Source organism: Diceros bicornis, chromosome 13, assembly GCF_020826845.1.
Source record: "Diceros bicornis minor isolate mBicDic1 chromosome 13, mDicBic1.mat.cur, whole genome shotgun sequence".
Classification (NCBI taxonomy): Eukaryota; Metazoa; Chordata; class Mammalia; order Perissodactyla; family Rhinocerotidae; genus Diceros; species Diceros bicornis.
The window spans coordinates 37,932,377-37,953,281 of NC_080752.1; the positions used below are offsets into that span (position 1 = coordinate 37,932,377).

Sequence of the window (20,905 nt, forward strand, 5' to 3'; positions counted from 1 at the left end):
GCACACAAGGACTGCTTCAACAGTACTGGCAATATTCTATGTTAAAGCTGGGTAATGCGCATGTATTATTTTAAACTCACATATATGTAACATGTATTGTTCTGAAAATATCAAATATTTCTTAGTGAAAATACAACTTAATAAAGCCGTGTTAAATCCCAATGTTAGGAAAACTGGTTAGTGGATACACAGATTTAATAGATTACCATTTTATAGATTACCATCTTATATCTATAATAGAGTACCATCTCAAAAGAACAAGTTAAAATTTTAATATGTCTTTGCTGGTAGTGGAAAAGATCAATGCTTACTGAATCTTACGGCTTAATTTTTCTAGTACCTGCTGATTTTATCTTTATAATTCACTTACTATGGAATAAAACAAGCGTAGTATGTGGTAGAAATTTATTGAATAAAATAAGTAATTTTCATTACTCCTTAATTTAGTACTGGTTCACATACCAAGTATAAGCATGGTGCTTGTTTCTCTACACTAAAAACACTTGTAATTTTTCCAGGCATTTTCATTTAACTAATCCTCAAAATCTCCCCATGACATAGATCTTATCACAATTTTGCAGAAAAAGAATCACGGGTATCCTGAGTTACATTCAGTCATCCCCTGTATATTCTCCAAGTGCCTACCTGTCTCTGTTCTAGGTGCTAGGGATACAGTAGTGAACAAAACAAACAAAATTCCCTGACTTCATCAATATTACATTCTAGTGGGAAAACATTAACAAATGTTTTGGTAAAAACTTGGAGAAAAAGAAATCACGGAAGGGAGATAAGGTACATCTATGCCATCAGCAAAAATCTAGTAAAAATCTAAGTAATGACGAGTTGGTAGCAGACACCAGCACCTTGAGACATGGGCTCTTTGCAACAGAATTACCAGCTCCTTCAGAAGGTGTCATTAACTAAACGTATTTCTATAATAGTCTTTACTTGTAAGCCACTCTCTAAAAAGTAGCTTTCAGGTCAGAACTGTTCACAAAATTTTATTTAAAAACCCTTTATACCACTAAACCTCACTGCCTAAACTGAACTGCCAAACAACAAAATAGAATAAACACAACAAACTAGGAGAAATTGCTCAATTTTTCATACTTACCATAAGCATTGGGAAAATCCCCAGGTCCTGGTCCAGGATAAAAAGGACCTGGTCCCGGTGGTTGAACTGGATACTGTTGTGGGGGCCCAACATAAGGAGGGCCACTATGACGGTACTAGAAGAGAGAAATTATAGACATTTATAAATAATATCAAGGTAACTTACTATGGAAAAATAAAGTTGTGTGTGTGTGTAAGAGAACCATTTAAATGACGTGAAGCCACTTGGTTAAACACATTCAAAATGCTTGCTTGCCATCAAGATGCAATGAGGATGAAAAGAAAGGTGTGACTTAGATAAAGCCATACAGCAATTCAGTGCACAGGCAGACATCAGCTCACTGTAAAATTACTTGAGGCTGGCAGCTTTCAATGACAGTGAATGATATCAAACGAACAGTGTAATTACTGAGTCTATTTTATAGCATTTGGTTGCGGGGAATGGATGGGAGGAAAACTAGGAGATAAGAACAATTTCTCTACCATCTCAGAAAATTTTAAGCGAAGAGATGTAGAAATATCTCCTTCAGTATTACGGAAAACGACAAAATGGCTAGCTAGACTTATAACCAACAAAAAAGTTCACACATCACTAAAAATGACAATGTCATCAACCACCCTCTCTGCTCCCTCTGATGAGAATCTGGGTTAATCCCCACTCTATTGCTGGACCACACGGATGTGAGAGATACTTTACCTGTGGTATACAGTACTGAGGACCCTGGGGCACTGGGTACGGCATGGGCAGATGGTTAACCATCATGATGTGCTGATTGGCCTGATACACTGCAGTGGGTGTCTGTGCACCAGGACGAATGGAAGGACTGCTGTTTGGGATGGTAGCTCTAGGAGGCTGTATCTGAGGCCTCTGGAAAAACTGGGGAGGGGAGAAAAATATATATATAAGTTTTTTTTTTTTTTACAAAGGAGAATATGTAAATTTTACTATTTTGAGCTTTCTTCTTTTTTGCACTAATAAAAATCTTATCAAATTGAAGTAGAAATACAATATACATGAAAAGAGACTAAACTGCCGACGCCTGGGTTCACAAAAAAATATTCCACACTAGGTACACTGGGTCAAGTTTTCATCAATGTTGTCACACATCTGAAAACAGCAGGGCAGTTTCACTTTTAAAATGAAGTCTCAGCTAATTTAAACTAAAAAGTCTGTACCATAATTATTAATTTTAAAATGTCTGATAAAATATAGCAAAAGAGGTAGCTGACGTCTCTTTAAAAGTTGTTCTGTTGTATTAAAGCATTGATTCATAAAGAATAGGTGGCTGATTATCAACTTATTAAATATTAGAAGTAGTCCCCTAAAAAACTACCCATTCAAGTCATTTACAAAATATTTAGAAGAACAAGAAATCTCTCTGGATATAAAAATTTTCATCTCCGTTTATCAGGGTCAAGTTAAAATAAAACTATCTATAGGGCTGTCACATGCCACTTGTCATGTGATGGGAAAAGCCTTCCTTTTCAAATAAGTGGCAACCCCATACTAAACTGAACCCAATTTTGCTTTCTCAAATAGTCTGCAATAAAAGTGGAGAATCTAAACAGGCTTAAGAATGGTCTGGAAGGAGCAGAGCTCAAATCTCTCAAATGGCAACCAGCACCTGTAGTTATTTATGCTTCTCACTGCAGGCTTAAAAGCCTTGAAACAATACACCAATAGTAGATTCCCATGTAAATGCACGTATTGATCAGCAAACAATCAATCTCACTGTAATCATAATAAGGGGACAGAGTAATAAAGAGGCCATGCAGAACCAGTAGTTTGTTACCTGGATGGGTCTGAATCCTCCCTTCAATTATGAAGCAAGAAAGCAGCAGGAAACAGAAAGAAAGCCAATGGAAAAGCTTACAGATCAGTAGGAAGGGGCAGGACATCACATGCAGCTCAACAAAAATATCTACTTAGTAATAACAGGAGAAGAAGGAAGATTAGAAAACCAGAATGACAATTCTCCACTTGAGAATTCAAGGACACACAGAATTGAAGAATCGAATCACATTTAACTGAAAAAATAAATACATCCAGTGGCAAAAATATTCTAAGAGTAGCCACAAGTTATAACAGCTTGAAAGGAAATGTCTGCTTAGTGGCACAAGCACAGTTGGGACTACTGATTCCTAGTGGCTCTCATGGATGCCTACTACATGATTTGGCATTAGTTATGTAGCTTCTCTATGATCCACTCTCCCTCTTGAATGGAGATAGAAGTTAATAATAAAAGTGCCATCTGTTATTTTAAAGTTTGCAAAAGTGCTAAGAAATAACTCAACTTTTCCATATATAACAGACTTCATGACAGAAACTTGGTCTTTTCAACTAACCAGGCATATGAGGCCATTTATAGCTTTAAAATGGGGAAATATAATAAGAGTCTAAAAATGTCACCTAGCTCCAAAATCTCCTGAGTCGCCTCACAATTCCAGACATGAGTGTTGCTCTTGGTCCAAATAAAGGCGAAGTTGAGCTTTGACCTTTGGGCCCACACAGGTCTTATCCTGTCCTACTCAAGCATCAAGCTACCCACAGGTGGTAGAAGAAGTAACTTTGCATCTTGTGCTGAATTGGAAGAACTGGGATCCAGTGCCCAAGGCTCATCCCATTCAGCCCGCATACCCCAGGGCAAAGAAAGCCCTAACGAGGTTAAGTACAGAAAAGTAACAGACAGTAAGGTACAGCGGGAGAATGGAGTGAATGGGAGAACCAGATGGGGGAGGCCACATAGAGTAGTTGATGGAAATGACAAGAAAGTACAAGAGGCAAAGTTGCTAACACAGAAACCTGGGCTGGGCCACAACGACAGCAACAGTCTTCTAGTTATCTCCACTGACACAGTTTTGGTGACAGACAGAAGAATTTCTGTCAGCTGCAACCGGGAACACTAAACTAGTAAACTTTCCATACTAGACTTCACTTCTCTTTATTACATCGCAGATAGAATCTATCATTTATGAATGTATGTGAGTTGTAAACACATTTCAGGAATGAATTTAAGCATTTTTATAATTTGTTTAATATATCAAGAGCCACAAAACTCTTATAGACCTCAAGGAAAAGAGAGTCATTCACTGCTCAACTTACTGAGCATTACTAGATGTTAGACACAGTGGATAAAAAGATTAATCCGGGCCGGCCCCGTGGCTTAGCGGTTAAGTGTGCGCGCTCCGCTACTGGCGGCCCGGGTTCAGATCCCGGGCGCAGATCCCGGGCGCGCACCTACGCACCGCTTCTCCGGCCATGCTGAGGCCGCGACCCCCATGCAGCAACTAGAAGGATGTGCAACTATGACATACAACTATCCACTGGGGCTTTGGGGAAAAAAAAGGAGGAGGATTGGCAATAGATGTTAGCTCAGAGCCAGTCTTCCTCAGCAAAAAGAGGAGGATTAGCACGGATGTTAGCTCAGGGCTGATCTTGCTCAACAAAAAAAAAAAAAAAAAAAAAAAAGATTAATCCGATAAGATCCTTTTCCATCAACTCTAGAAGGCAGCCAAGGCAGAGAGAGTATCAAACAGACACAGGTGATGATCCACTGTATGTGGTTATCTTATCATCAAATTTTGTCAAAGTACTTATTGCCTGAAGAGACATGGTGTTATGGAGGGGAGAAAGAGGGGAAACTAACACATTAACTTATACAGAGCAAGAAAAACAGATGTGGGCAAAGTTTTTCTACACTTTTAACAGTTTGCTATAGGTGAGTACTTTTCTTACCACTATTTTCCAACTGCTCTGCTGGGATTTTGAACCAGCCTATCTAGAATAACTGAGGTTACATCTTATTCATGAGGTTTCTGAATAGTATAAGACTATTTTCTTCAGTGGTTTTGAAAGAGAAACAAGCGAGTGTTTCTAATGATACTCCTAATATTAACATATAGCTGAGTCAGTAAAACACAAAATTTCTGGTTCTGTGGATATACAATAATTTTTTATAAACTAAGATTTCAGCTTCAAAGCTAAGTAGAAAAATATATGCACATAGGCACATTAAATAAAAACAGTGAAGATTTATATAGCACTTACTAGCTAACAGGCACCACTTTAAACCCTTTACATATATTAACTTATCCTCACAACAAACCTCAAAGGCAAGTACTATTATTAACACTCCTATTAGATATATGGCGAAATTGAGACACAGGAAGATTAACTAACCTGCTGAAGGTCTCCCATCTATAATTTAAATACAGTCAGGTTCTAGGTCTGTAATTTTAACTGTTACACACTCTACCTCTCATGAAATGGAACACCCCTCATATTTTCAAGCAAGTGTCGTCAGTCAGAAGAAATCTTTTCAAAGGCTGAAGGGATGTGGCAGGACCTTTATCCAACTACCCTAATGGGTGGCACATCTCTCAACCATAATTGATTCCTAGTAAGAAAAATGCTCCATCAGTTACTTCACAGAATTCATGTTTATCATTCATGAAAACAAATTTCTTCTATCTACAAGACTCTTAATTCTCTATCTCCCTTAAAGTAACTGAAACTTGTTCATATGCTTTTATATCCTTGGTAACATTTAACAGACTGACTTGACTCAACTTCACTGCACTAAGATTTTTACAAAGACAGGCTATCTGGAGCTTGTGTTTTTCCCCTTAAAAAGTGCACCCTCTCTCTCTCTCACACACACACACACACACTCACACACATATACATATACAACAGAGATTCTAATAGTATCTACAGGACTAGAAAAGGTGTAATGGCTGGAAATGCAAAGAAATAAAAAGAGATGGATTCTCTTTTTTTGTACTCTCCCTTAACCATTCAATTGTGAATGTAGAATTAGATTTAATAATGGTGTAGGAAATTAAGATTCCACGGGTGGACATGCAAGAAACCACAGATTATTTTTTAAAATGTGTGAATGTGAATGGGCTTTCCAAAACTGTTTGCAATGCTTCTGAACCCCTTTTTCCTCTCCACTGAGTGATGAAGAATCAAACTCCCGTGGATGGAAGGACAGTACAGGCCATTTAGTCTAACCATATACCTAAAGTTTGAATCTCTTATATGACACAACCTCGGGGTTACGAAACTTTAGCAACTCAAGACATAATTCTATTTCATTGTTAAATGAAGTTCTGATACTGCAAAAGTCTTTCCTTCTACTGGTTCCAATTTCTTCTCTCTGTATCATCTACTCTCTGATCCAATGTCTACCCTTAAAATCCCATTGAAGTCAAATCTTTCTTCTCCATAAGTAACAAACCTCTAAGTTATCTGAAACTGCCATCACTGCAAACTTCCACACCACTATTTTTTGTTCCAAGCCAATCACTAACCTCCAACCTCTGTCCCTCCAAACAAGATTTTGAATCCCCTGACCAGCTTACTTTTATCTCTCAAGCTACTCCCATTGCTCAAAGTCTCACTAAATAGAGAACCAAACACAAATACTGAAGTGAGGTCTGCCAAGAATGTACTTAGCCCTCATTCAATAAATATCTGTTGATGAATGAAAAGAGCAATATGTCTCTCTTATCTTGGCCAACTATGTTTCCATCAATGAAATCAAAAATCACAGGAGCTTTTTTGTTAACCACATTTTACTGCTGACTGGTACTGTTACAATTATTTAAAACTCTTAAATCTTCTTTCTACATAACCTAGAAATAACTCAATCTCTTCGCTTCTGTGTGCACTCTTATAGTTGTGTTTTGAAGCTCTTACAGGGAATCTTGTATTTCGTTCCTTTGAAAATTTATCTGGCTAATTTCAACCCATCCTTTCAGACTGTATAGATTTTTTTGGATTCTGAATATATCATGCAGTGTCAAAATGACATGACCATCAGCAAGTTTGACAAGCATGTTATTAATCCAAGTCACTGAAAAAATGCTGAAAAGGGCTAGGTAGAGAAGAGAGGTAACATAAGTATCCATCTTATGTAACATAAGTATCATCTCCAAACTTGATTTCAATCTGTTTTAAGTCTTTTATCTTTCAGCGGTCCACTAGTACACCAGGAGAACGGCAGAGGAAGGTGACAGCCTTCATTTGAGGTGGTACTTTGGGCAGCTCCAAAGGGCTAGGATACATTTAAAACAGAGGCTGAACTTCGGGTACTCATGATTCCTGACTTTCATAGAAACACTCTAGAAGCCAGAAGGAAAACATTACCTCTTGCAAAATCCTTCTAAAGATGTAGTAATTACGCCATTACCAAAGTTTCCTGGCCAATAACATTGGTAATAAATGGTTTTTGAAGATATTGGTAATTATAATAAATAATTTCTCATGACTTTGCTCTCTAAAATCATCAAGAGATAATGATATCTATAAAAAACTACATAATAATCAGACATTCTTTGAAAACCACCTATTCATTTCCAGCAACTAGAAAAATTCTATTCAATCATGTTAGTTCTTCCCATGTGGGAAAACACCACTGAGTACTTAATAATTTGCAAAGCAATAAAAACCATTTTGAAAATATGATTCTGAAAGCCCTAGCTTTTTGAGTATATAGTTCAATCTGTAAGAGGGATAACAGTAAGATTCACAATTGAGACTTCTTTATGTTAATGTCTTTAACAATTCTAAAGTACTCTTGAGAAAAATGATAGTGCTATGATTTTCTGACAAGCTACAAACGGACAAGCAGTAGAGAGTTCACATATTGGGATATCACTCAAGTATCAGATATTCTGCTGACTTACAACAATTTATAATGAAGGTTATTACATTCTAAATTCTGCATTTTCCTGCACGTGGTCAATATCGCACAATTCAGGTTTCACAAGAATTAGGAGATGTAAGCCCTAGAGGTGAGCTGTCCAATATGGTAGCCACTAGCTATATTTCGTTACTTAAATTAAAATTTTAATTAAAAATTCAGTTCTTCAGCTGCCTTGCACATTTCAAGTGCTCAACAGCCACAGGTGGCTAGTAGCTGCCAGAGTGAACAGCGCAGGTACAGAACATTTTCATCATCACAGAAAGTTCTATAGACAGCGCTGCCCTAGAGTATTATGTCAGATGGAGGAAAGAAACCCCTAAGGATTCTGTCAGGAACAAAAAGATATTCTGTCAAATCATAAAGTAGAGTTGGGAAACGAGCATCCTTATAGAACACTTCATTTACAGGTAAAAATAGCTTGGGAAAAGGAGAAAGGCAGGCTGTCTCACTGCTAAAGGAAATTGACGAGGACTTATTATGTGCCAGGCAGGTACTTTACTCTTCACAACACCCTTAGGAAATAAGTGCTATTATAAGAACATCTCAATATTATATCATTTATGAACATATTTTATCCATTTGGCAGGTAAGTACACTGAGGCCCAAGATCAGTTTGTAGTACAGCTAAGACTGAATTCCAGTGATGCTAACCCTCAACCTATATTTTCTTCACTGTCTCTGCTGCAACTCTACAACTCCTTGTGAATAAGGCACCAGATAAAACTGTCCAGCACTGACTTATATCAAGCTCTGAAAAACCCAAGAGTTCTGGTCATTAAGACTGCATAGATGCTTGATGTGATTTCCTATTCATATCCATTAAACTCCGATGTGCCTGGTCTGGCCCCAGAGGCAAGCCCTAAGCCTTCATTTATTTTACTTTCTAAATCTAAGAAACTGCCTAGAGCAATACAAACATTTCTATACCAGGAACTAGGACTTCAAATGTAATAGCACAACTTTGAGTACAGAAACCTTTAGGAGTCACAATGAAGAAGGGGGAAAAAAAAAAAATGAACATTAGCCAGCTATTTCTTTTTTTTTTTAAATCTTTTCGCAAAAAGAACCAAACCACAACAGAAAAATATGTACAGTTTCAATGCTTGTCACCAGGTAACATATTCCTTGACGCCAAATACTGTTAAGTTTTATGAAGCCTATTATTTGTTTACACTAAATCCAATTGCTTTGAATATGGCATATTATCCAGCATTTGTGAACACTATGTGAACTAAAATCAATATATCAACACACTGCAAAATGTTTTTTGTTCTATGAACACTTTTAAATACAAATTCTCTGGTCTTTCTCAGGCAAAGATTACTCAGCTATAGTACATAACCAACACTTGATCTATCTTGTGAAACCCAAAAGTAAAATAAGGACAGGAACATATGTAACTTTAAACCACAACTACACAAATTTCAATGGCCAAAGACATGAAATTCATAACACAAGCCAGAATCTACATTATACCAAGTGACTTGTTTTAATTCTCAGTGTACATTCTGTTCTTTCAGTTTTTAATTACCTTGGGATTTTCAAACATCAGAGTAAAAATAGTTGACATATTTCTAAAGCCAAGGGTGTTTTGCATATAAAATTACTTATCACTTCTTTTACCTTTGAAAAAACTGTTACTCTAATCTACAGCTCTCTTCAGGTTATAAAATGCAAAAAGAATAGAATATCCTTGTTAATTTAAAGCAAAAGCCAAAAACTAATGGTACCAGAAAGAAAATGTGGCTGACATAATCCTAATTGGAGCATGGTATCCCTGACTTGGAAGGACTCAAAAACAGCCCTGGCTGGCCACACATAAAGATCTAAAAACAGTTCCAAGAAACATATCATGTAGCAGTTTCTCGGTTCTATTACATTTAAAATGTCTACTATCCAAAATCTTATTGTTTGTTTCATTTCAATTCAGATAACTTCATTTTACAAAGAAGAAAAAAAAAGGTTCTAGATTACTAAACTGGATGATGGTGTTTTCTTTTCACAAGTAATTACCTCCAAATAGCTTACCTAAATAACAGTTAATATTTTTCTTCTTTGCAATGTTTATAGAACCAATTATTACTAAGCATCTACAAAAAGTTAACGTATTTACTATTGGATTTTAGAAAAAACAATCATAGGAAACACCACCCAGCATCCAAATATTTTGTTAAAAAGTAAGTCAAAGCATGAAAGGATATATGATCAGAAAGGTAGTCAACGACGAACAGTATAATAAAGGAGAAATGAGAAATCTATTCACTAATTCCAACTATTCAAGGCTAATTCTAACCCTTGATTTCATTCTTCCTGGCCAAAGCAAACAGCCATAGATGAAAAAACCATTTGTGCCTTCAATTCAACTTTAAGTCTTAAGCACAATAAGCCAAAAATATCCCTGGGACACAGATATTTCCCTTTAAAAATGTATTCTCTATATACCACTCAATGTTTATTTTTCACTGTATTGCTTTCATTATGCAAGCCTCTGTCCTGTTTTCTATTATGAGCATCTCCTTCTCTGTGAGTCTCTCAGGGTTTAGGTCTCTACCTTACTTCAGATCTGAGAGAGGAGAGGATCCTACTTCAGATCTGAAGAGAAGATCCTATTCAATACAGACTTCAGTCAGTGATTCTCTAATGGGAAATGGTATCACCTCCATAGACGGTATTTGGAAAGGTATGGAGGTATTTTTTGGTTTGTTTTGTCCTTTTATTGTCTCTGGGGTAATTCTACTGGCATTTAGAGCCCAAATATTACTAAGTAAACTGCAATTTACAAGACAGTTTTTCATAACTCTTTATCCCACCCAAAATGTCAAACCTATTCCATAATGAAACAAACCAAATTGGCCCCCACATCCAAGGATACAGAATAGCAAACTCTTTCTAACAATTTAGCCTACGCCACACCACAACACTGGTTCAGCTACCTTCTGCTCAGCAGTGCCACTTCAACCCCCTACCCCTCCCCTCCTCTATTTCTCCAAGGTAACTACTGCTGCTGCCTGAGCCACGGTTATATATTTCCTTACTCACTTAATTCTCTGTGGTATAATGAAAAAATTTTAACTGGTATTTAGAAAGGAAGAATGCCAGAGTAAAAAGCAGCCAACTACCTGAAGTTTTTTGTATCCAAAAGCAATGCTCTAGACTTATGCCGTATCTCAAGAACCCATCCTTCAAGAACTAGTATCAGAAGGTAATTATCTTTCTTGCTAACGAATAAATAATAAATATATATACATACATAGTTCTATTTTCTTAACGGTGGAAACATGCTGTAATTTCACAAGCACCATCCTACAGCTAAGCAAAGGACTAATCTACCAATACTTCCTTGAGTCAAATTATTACACATGAAAAATGGGCAGGACTGAAATCAACCTTTTCTCATAAAGATTCCTTAAAGATTTCCTTGGTTGTTGGGAATTAAGGAAAGACAAAATGCAACCAAGTCTTTAGGCTGAGAAGAAAGTTTAGAAAACAGATTTTCCCAAAGCTGACTATTTATAAATGCTTAAATACAACATCCCTATTTGAGGACCACCGCTATTGAACACAAGTGACAGAAATACTTAGCTTTATATCAAGCAGCTCAGAACTCTTTTTTCTGAATCAATAGTTTCTTTTTACTGTTTCTTGAACAGAGATCTCCACGGTTTGTTTCTCTGTAAGGAGCACCTGGCTTGACTCCTGACTAAAATTTAAGCCTTGCCTCTATGGCCCTTGACTAAATGTTTTTAAAAAGTTATAATCAATCTTTTTACCTAGAGAATTATCTTTTTGTTTTTTAATTATTAGTAATCTTATCTCCTAGATTCTTAGTATATGCCAAACATTGTGCTAATCATTTTATTTGCATTATCTCATTTACTGTTCACATCACTCCTGAGATGGGTATTAATACTGTCCCCATTTTACAGATGAGAAAACTGAGGCTGAGAGCAGTAAATAACTTACCCAAGAACACTCAGTTAATAAGGAAGAGCCAAACCTAGGTCTAGCTGACAGCAAAGTCCAAGCTCTTCAAATACTTTACGATACTATCTCTTGATACTAAAAAATACCCGAGTTTTATTTATCAAATCCAAAGAATTGCCATCCACTTCATATAACCATCTCTGAGTCCTTCTGCAAAGCATTTTTAACACCTCAGAATTTGCTTGGCTTTTATATCCTCTAAATTGGAAACACTATAGTTTGAGAAATAGAGCCTTGTATTAAATTACTGTTAGACAATGAAAGCCTTCAGTTAAACAATATCCATTTACTCAGTGATAAGAATTCTAAATACGATACCACAGGTAAATACTGGCAACATTTCTCCCATTTTATCAAACCATACTATCTTGCATAACAATATTAAAAACAGCTACCACTTATTGACTGCTTACTTTGTGTCAGATGACTTAAGTATGTTATCTCTAATGTAGAGGGTATTTATCCCCATATTACATATGAGCAAACTGAGGCTCAAAACAGATCTGCTTAACTCAGCTGCTTAAACAGTAGAACTGGTAATATGAATCCAGATCTGTCAGATTGTAAAGCCTAAGCTCTTTCTACTATAGCAGGAGAAAATGTTTCGGAATACTCCATAAAAAGCTATTGGGGGAAAAAACCCTGCAAGTCTTTTTCTTTCTCTCAAACCACCTCCTCTAGTATATTTGTGCTAAATAAAGTAGTGTCAGCATATACATCTTTGAAATTTTAATTTATATAATATTTCATTTAAAAAAACCAACAGGATAAAAACATTAAAATTAAATAAGGTATCTATTTTCTATGTATCCTAAGAATAAAGATAATTCTATGCAGCAAATGAATGTATATTATTGTTAATAAATGTTATTAGGTCTAAGTTAGTAACAGATTAAGTGGTTTTAGAAATACTAATGCTATTTGATACATATCAATACAACTTACATTGGAACGTTAACAGAAAACCCTTAGAATGTTGCCTGTTCCATTCAGTTGAATTTAAAAACACAGACATCCACAAAACCTGAGAGAGTTTAACATTTCTAAAATTTTTCAAGGTTCTCTAAATTCAGAGCAATTACTTTTTGGAAAGAAAAAAAAGCTCTATAATTTTTAAATTGTGCCGTAAACAGAAGCAAATAGGTTTGCTAATAACAAAATGCTGTGAAATTAGTGTAGGACAAAAAGAACTGAATTACATCACACTGGAGCTACTCTTGAAGAGAGTAGTTTGAGAGGTTCTGTGGAATGGCAGCATTCTAAGAGTCAGCAGCTACTAGAGCCCCCACCTATTAGTTAAGGGTGATAGTGAAGGGGCAAGAGTACAGTACCTGATGATGGGCAGGTCGAGGCCCCGCTGCAAACTGAGAAAAGGAAGGAAAACAAACACAAAAGGAAAGGCACAAAGAGTCAGAAACACCACAACAAAAACCAAAATGTCACACAATATGCCAAAAGAAAAAAACCCACAAGAAAAAAAAAACACAAACAGTCAAAGCTTTGCAGCAGGACAGTGACAGACAGGTACTAAGATTCAACAGGTTAACACCACTACCAGGAATAGTTTGCCATTTATCAGCTGGGAGAGAAACAGCTAAGCTGTTAGGCACATAAGGGTGCTTCTCTGACAGAATATTTTTTAAAAAAGAAAAACTCTAAAATGAAGCAAAAGAAAGCTTAAAACACTAAGTGGTTATATTAAGACAAACATATGAAAAGTATGCTTATGCAACTGATATAGCTGGAGGGAATGAGAAATGCTTTTACATTATAAGAAACAGCCAAGAGGTAATTATAATATCCAACAGGAAATAAAGACTGTAACAGGACTGATTTCAAATTTACTTAAGATAAATGGGGTATCTCACACATGAAATGGAAGTTTCAGTATCTTCCTTTATTTCTCGGAGTTAAAGAATAAAATTTTATTTATATATATGTATAAATGTGTTTATACATATATAAAAATAACAAATATATAATTATATATATGTTTAAATGCAATTAATGTCAAGTTTAATAACAGGCATATCAAAGCAAACAGCTAGTAAAGAACATCACTCTCTAACATGATTAATCAAAGTGGTACTATTATAAGCTCCAGGAGAAAAAAGAGTAAAAGAAGTCAAATCTCTCAATTACTATTTATACACAACAGCACAACACCATACATATGTACCTACTGCTATCTGATACTGAGAATAAAAACAAAAGAAAACATAACTCCTCAGCTAAAGCACAGAGTACTTGAAAGCGGATAACATATATTCCAACTCTTACTTTCCCTAACTTAGAATGGAAGAAAAAGCTTTTTCACCCATAAAATTTTAAATACTAAGATCAAATAACTCTTCATCAGAACAAAACTGGGCTTCCAATGTGATTTCACTAGACACAGAAAAATATTCGGGCACGTAGTGTCACGTAGTGGCTACTGGTACATTAACTACTGAAATGTTAACCAACCTCTTTAATAGTGAGAATAAAATATTTAGAAAGCGGTTTTGAATGCAAACCATACAGGGCTTTTATTTAACACATTTAAGGAGCTAAAATATTTATCTTCAGTTGTTTTATTTCCTACAGAGCTTTCCATCAGCTCATCACTACAGGAGAATCAGACTGAAGGTTAAAAAATAATCCCTCGTACTCAGAATTTAAGTTTCCCGCAATAGTATTTGTAAGAGATTTGGAATTATTTCCCCAACTACCAACATTTCAAATAAAAATTTTTCAAAAAATTGCGAAGGAACACATGCCATAATGTAGCAGACGGCTGAAGACAGTTCTATCAAGAATTCACCTTAGAAGCTAAAATGTCACCTAATGTTCAAGTAATGAAAAGTGCCTTAACATATTTTGAAGTTATTTAGCATAACTTAATGAGCTCTCAATGACCTACATGATTAGAGTGTACTAGGTCAGCCATTATACTTGCTGGCCAATGTAAAACTGTCTTTCAGAATGATGATAATGGCAGCTGTACTTCTTGCAGAACATTTTCTCTTCAAAGAAAATGAGGTCTTATATTTTCAGTTTTCCAATTATGAAAAGAAAACAGATCACACCTCTACTATGGACATCAAGTTTCAAGAACAGGCAATACCACCCATGTGGTATGAAAGTAGAGGGTGGAAGTGAGAGGTTTCTTCATGACACTTCCGAAGAAAATGGGAGAGAAGGGCCACAGTAAAAAATTAACCTGAGTACAGCAGTACCTGTCTTATCACTGTTCCACAGAAAGGTTCCATGTCTAAGGCTCTAAAGTAAAGGTTGAAACTTTATATATTTGGAATGTTCCAGTCAAAAGAGAACTTTCTATAACCAAGAGGAGTACTTGATAAAATTATACATATATTTTAAAAAAAAAACACAATTTAAGTTAGTGGGAAAGTACCCTAGTCTATTTTGCACTAGTCACCATTGGCTATTGAGTTTTTCATTTGGAATGACAATAGTCTTAATCCTGTGGGTAACTGTAAGCAACAGAACAAACTGTAGTCGCTGCTGGCTCATATTAAAGACAGAAATTTTTGTTTCTTTTTTCTTTTTCCTTATTTTTTTAAGAGGGGTCTTTAAGATGGTGAGGACTGTAGATATTAAGGAAAGCAATCTTCTGTTAACTTGGACCCGATGTTAATGCCACCCACCTACCCACTCACTTACTCTTCTGGTAACTGGGCATGGCCAACATAACGATGTAACTTGGGCACTTAGCACCACAAAATATAAAAATAACCAATGGTTACAGGTTATTGCAAAAGCCAAACTGTCCCCCTCTCCCAATTAAGTATTCAATAGCTTCACTATTTTGGAGGCTGTTACTGTTTAAAGAGTTCCAGTACAACCAGAAAATGGAACAGATAGGTAGCTTTATCAGTATTTTTTCTTTTAAACAAGATTTTCAACAATATGAATTGAACTAAGATACTAAGCATCAAATAGAAATACAGGCACAAAGATACCCTAAAGGAAGGAGGGAACCACTTGAAGCCAGTTGGATTGCAAAGGCACCTGTCCAGGGAAGAACAGAAAAGCCTAAACTGTGCAATTGCCAATGGCCCATTAATGCAGAAATAGAATGGAGTAAGCTTTAGCTACTCTACAAAGCCATGGGAAGGGTCTTTTCCCTAGTGCGACAGCTTACCTCTCCTCACCAGTTGGGATAGCTGTGGGATGGATGAGACTAGACTATGGCAACTTGGGATGTAAAAACAAAATGCAATCCTGCCAAATTTCATATCCCAACTTCACCCTCCCAGCACCAACACAAATGAAATAAAGAAAATTGGACCCAAAACAACAAGCAAGAGTAGTCCGGTATCTGCTAGTCTTGCACTTGTTTTGGGGTATGTAATGGAATGTTATATGTGTGGTTTTTAGTAATGGGGGTGGTAATGATCACTAGCAGAGCGGATGGCAAAAACTGCATAGAGGATAGTATCTGAAGAGTTTATGACCACAGAAAAATGGCTGAAACTACAGACAATTTCCCCCTTGTTATTTACAAAATGGAAAGAGGGAAAAAGAAGCCTTAAAATTTATCTTTTAAAATCAAATTCATCTGAAAGGGATATCCCTCTTCAAGTTTAAAATAAAGAAAAATCTAAACCCCAAATTATTCCTGTCTAATTCCCAATAGAGAAGACCCACCCAATTTGTTATTCTTTTCCCCACTATGCCTGGCAGAAACTGCCATGCTAGGTTAGTCTTTGAGAGAGGAAGCAATCAATGCATTTCTGTTCATCAGCCAATAAACGGATGTGGTCAAAAATAATGAGTGCCGGAGGCACCGCTGCCTGCAAGAAGTACAGTTTGTTACATTGCTTACAATGCAGTATTTTATCCAGCCTCTTCCAGCCAAGGACCTGTAAACGGGAGTCTGTTCCAAAACCTTCCTCCTCTTCCAGTTGTCTGTGCAATGTATTGGCACTGTTCTGCTGGGCTGTCAAAAAAACTGGTTTAGAGATGCAGCTCTTCAGTGAGGTTTTGCGCCAGTTCTAACCATGTAAATTTAATTCTTTTTTTTAAAAAATAATTATAAAGGGAGTGGGGGGTAAAGAGGGCCATAGAATTCTTTGCAATAAGAGCTTACCATAATGTTCCATGTTTAATGATTAGAACCAGGGCCTATCTAAATTAATCTGGTGAGATCTCAGGCCCACTCCAAGGAGTCAAGTGTCCACATCCCCAAACCACTCAGAACAAAACTCGCAACAGACATCTTGTTGGCCATTTCAGCAAAAGAAGAGACAAGGAAACAGGCAACTAGGACCAAAGTCCCACCTCCTTAGAATGGTTCCTCCACCCCCTGGGGAGAACCAGGATCTAAGAACAGGTATTGGACAAGAGGGCAACAGGGAAAAGGAAGATAGGAAGAGGGTAAGAAAGAGATTACACTTTGGTGCAGTCTATGCTCTCCTAGTTCTTTGAGCAGTTCTTTCACACATTTCAACATTTCTAAATTCATGCATAAAACCAAATGAACAGTAAATGAAACATTCCTGTCCACAGACAAAAAAGCAGGGGTGGGGAACCAAAAGAAGATCCCTGTATTCTGAGGAAAACACCGAGCTGAGGTCCAAGTAGGGATGTGAGATGTTACAGAAGCACCTTCTAGCAAAAACTAATCATGCGGGGCAGAACACGACGTTCTAAGGAATGGACAGCTGAAGCCACTGTAGACTTTTGTGAAACAGCGGGATGAACCTTGAGTAAATTCTCAGTCTTTGCTATACTTATTGTAATCCATGTAAAGGATGAGCAAAGAGGATGATAGTATCTACATTTGTATGACAATTTATTTACAATCTGAAGACATGAATACACCATTGGTGTATGTATTGCACATGTCCACATTGTCAAATGGTTAGAACTGATCTAGTGACACCAGTTCAGAAGCCTTACTTCCCAAACCACTGGAATTTGAGAGTCTAATTAATGCAATTTAATTTAATTTAAAAATCTTTGTGCTTTACTCTTCTCCTGAATTTTGAACAGTACAACTAACAAATTAAGAGCTGAAATGAAGTAAACTTGAATGCAACCAGAATTTTTAAAAAAATCATGCCATAGGAAAGTAAAAGAAGATAAAAAGACTTCTTCTTTTTCTTAGTAATTTAAATTATTCATATAGGAAATGTCTGAAAATGCAATGCTAACCAAAAACAATAATAATAAATTGTCTTTGGAACAAATTTATAAAATCAAGTAAAAATATCGGCCAAAGGAACCCAAGCTACTATAAACACAAACTTAGGTGGAGAATACTATCTAGAACAAGCGTCTGCTTACTTACCGGAGAACGGGTTTGAGGTTGTGAATTCATTGTCTGAGGGGCTTGAGGGTATACCAACGTGGTTGGACCTGCATTCTGTCCAGAGGGATAAGGGGTCTGTCAAAGAATGGCAAGAACAATATCATATTTTGAATAAATATGCCATGGTAACTCAAATTCAAAGCGTTAAAAAAAAGTTTCTAGAACTATTTATTAATGTGGTTTACAGCTCTACTTTTAAAACTTATCTATATCACAATATTCAGCAATCCAGAATCAATGCAGCATTTTTTTAAAGTTTACCTTAAACCTCCTGATAAGGAGACATCAGCCACTCAGTATCTAGGTGTGATTATTTAATACCATGAGTACAAAGAACACTCACTGTTAATTCATTTGTTACTGAAATGGACAACCCACACCACAAACAAACTCAAACATGGCTGAGAGAACTTGTTACTGCTGTGGTGAGTTTTCCAAAGTCTCTATAAGCAAAGGTAGCTGCTGAGGAAAACATTCCAGAGCCAAATTAGCAGTTCACTTGGTTAACAGTTGCTATATTATTGATGTTCTCTTTCACTGCTTACACCTTAATCTTTTTACATGACCCCATAAAAATCTACAATCAATAAGAACTTTATATAAAAGTTTGGAATAAGAGGTCATATAATATATACTAATTTATCATCCGTTTTCTGAAAATAAGAATATAAGCTTTTTGTTATGAATCCATGTTAAATGCTAAAGACCAATATACTATGTGCTAATGATTTCAGAAAAAAAAAATACTTGTAACATGTTTAAAATGAAATGCTAGCAAGAGCAACGGACACAAAATCACAAGACTTGGATTCAAATCCTAACAACTGCCACTCACTATGTTCGTTAGCTTGGGCAAGTAATTTATCTTTCCCATGAATGTAAAAAGAAATTAACACACCTACCTCACAAGGCAGTTGCTACGATTAAATGAGGTAAAGTCATTTGCTGTCCCTCTAGTTACCACAGTGCCAATTTTACAAATGAGGAAATCAAGAGTCAGAAAATTTAAGTATCTAACCCAAGGTAACTAAGTAAATGATGTGTCTAGAAAGTATTCTAACTTTGCTTAAAAAAAAAAAAACTTTCTACAACTTTGGCATCTGTTAACCATTTAACACTAGCTCAGCTGGGATCACCAATTTAAAGCAAATGTCTGAAGAGATTCGTCATATCTTTCAAATAACGAAAACAAGACAAAATGAAAAAAATAGTTTCATATTAACAGAGGATATTTTACAATCTTTCAACACAGTAACCTTTCAGCTCTCTCTATAATGTTCCACATCAGGCTAATTTCCTTTTTCATTTTTGTTCTACTAAATCTGGCCACAATTGAAAAACATGCAGCAAGCATCTCGCATCTATCAAATAGGTAATAACTGGATCAAATATGACCCAAAAGGTACTTAGAGGCTTCTCATCAAAGATTAATTTTAGCACTGTTTCAGACACTAAGTTTATGTGTATGTATCACACTCAAACTCTGGAAGGCTGAAAGCTTGACTATTTCAACTTAAGAGTGGTGAATGGATTTCTTATCAACTCTGGCTACATTCAAATTTGAAAAGTATTTCATCAAGTTCTATTACAATATTTGGATATAGTTGTAAAATTTCATTCTTTATCAAATTAAAGAAAGTCATCAAGTGTTAAGAAAGTCATGTTCTCAGTGGTGAGACTCATTGGTCTAAGGAAATCTTGACACTATTCTCAACATTTAGTTGGTGGTATGTTAAAGCATAAGCTTCTGGCTGTCAAGATACTAAATACAACATTGAGGTATACCACTTTATAAAAACAGAGAACTGTTATCTCTTTCTACACTTCAAAAGTTAGGTGAGGAACTTTTTTTTTTTTTTTTTGCCCTCTCATAGCTAGTGTACTACAGAAAGGAACAGCAGCACTTTTTTCTCACAGAACATGCTGAAAATATGCATGATGGCCATATTTGACCTTATTCAAAATTTTCACTAATATCTTTAACACTGGAGCCACATAAGACAACAACACACTTACAACTAACTGAAAACGCAGTATGTAAATTAGCATTCCACACAAGTTCTTTCATTCAGTAATAACACCCTTCCTGGTCACACATATAGCCGGTACTCTCAATACTGAAACTGTATACTGCTCTCAAAATGATTATTAATAAAAGAGAATTTATTTTCCTGTAGCTTGGAACTACTATTTTAAACAGATAAAAAATAATCAAGTACTACTTCTTCTATTTAAACTGTATATATGCCAAGAGCTGATTTCATCCAAATGCAAAGCATAATATCTGATGACAGCCACACAGGGAAGTGATTCCTTTTCACAATGTATGCCATTGTGCCATTAGCGATATGGGATTTTAACAGGGGCAGTGATAAAGGAATTTTGCCAAAAGTTCACTCAGCATTCTCTCTGAGTTTTTCCATTCTTTGAGGCAGGTTTTAGAAATTTCTTAGTAATGATGTGACTTGTACCTGTTGTTGCTGCAAGGAGTGCAACTGTGAAAGATGTCTCCATGCTTCTCATCTCTTCTCTGCATTTAATGACATGATTAACCAAGTTTATCGATTAAGTTACCCTGGAATGACCTGCTTAATATACTACGCTTTGTTGAAAAATACTGCAGAGGGGCTGGCCCCGTGGCTTAGCAGTTAGGTGCGTGCGCTCCGCTACTGGCGGCCCGGGTTCGGATCCCAGGCGCACACTGACACACCGCTTCTCCAGCCATGCTGAGGCCACATCCCACATACAGCAACTAGAAGGTTGTGCAACTATGACA

At 36.2% G+C, this 20,905-nt stretch overlaps 1 protein-coding gene across 13 annotated transcripts in view; it reads right to left on the reverse strand.

Annotated features, from left to right (window-relative positions):
- The window catches only part of EIF4G3 (eukaryotic translation initiation factor 4 gamma 3), a 328,826-nt gene that overhangs the window by 142,859 nt on the left and 165,062 nt on the right, over positions 1–20,905 (reverse strand). For 9 of the 13 annotated variants that reach the window (XM_058553132.1, XM_058553124.1, XM_058553130.1 and 6 more), the window contains 5 exons: positions 18,109–18,204; positions 16,642–16,755; positions 13,142–13,174; positions 1,811–1,990; positions 1,115–1,229 (listed from right to left, as the gene is read on the reverse strand). In XM_058553132.1, the coding sequence (XP_058409115.1) occupies positions 1,115–1,229; positions 1,811–1,990; positions 13,142–13,174; positions 16,642–16,755; positions 18,109–18,138 (472 nt within the window). In that variant the 5' untranslated portion in view covers positions 18,139–18,204. The remainder of the gene's footprint in view (positions 1–1,114; positions 1,230–1,810; positions 1,991–13,141; positions 13,175–16,641; positions 16,756–18,108; positions 18,205–20,905) is intronic. The other 4 variants (XM_058553128.1, XM_058553123.1, XM_058553127.1 and 1 more) reach the window with 3 other exon arrangements.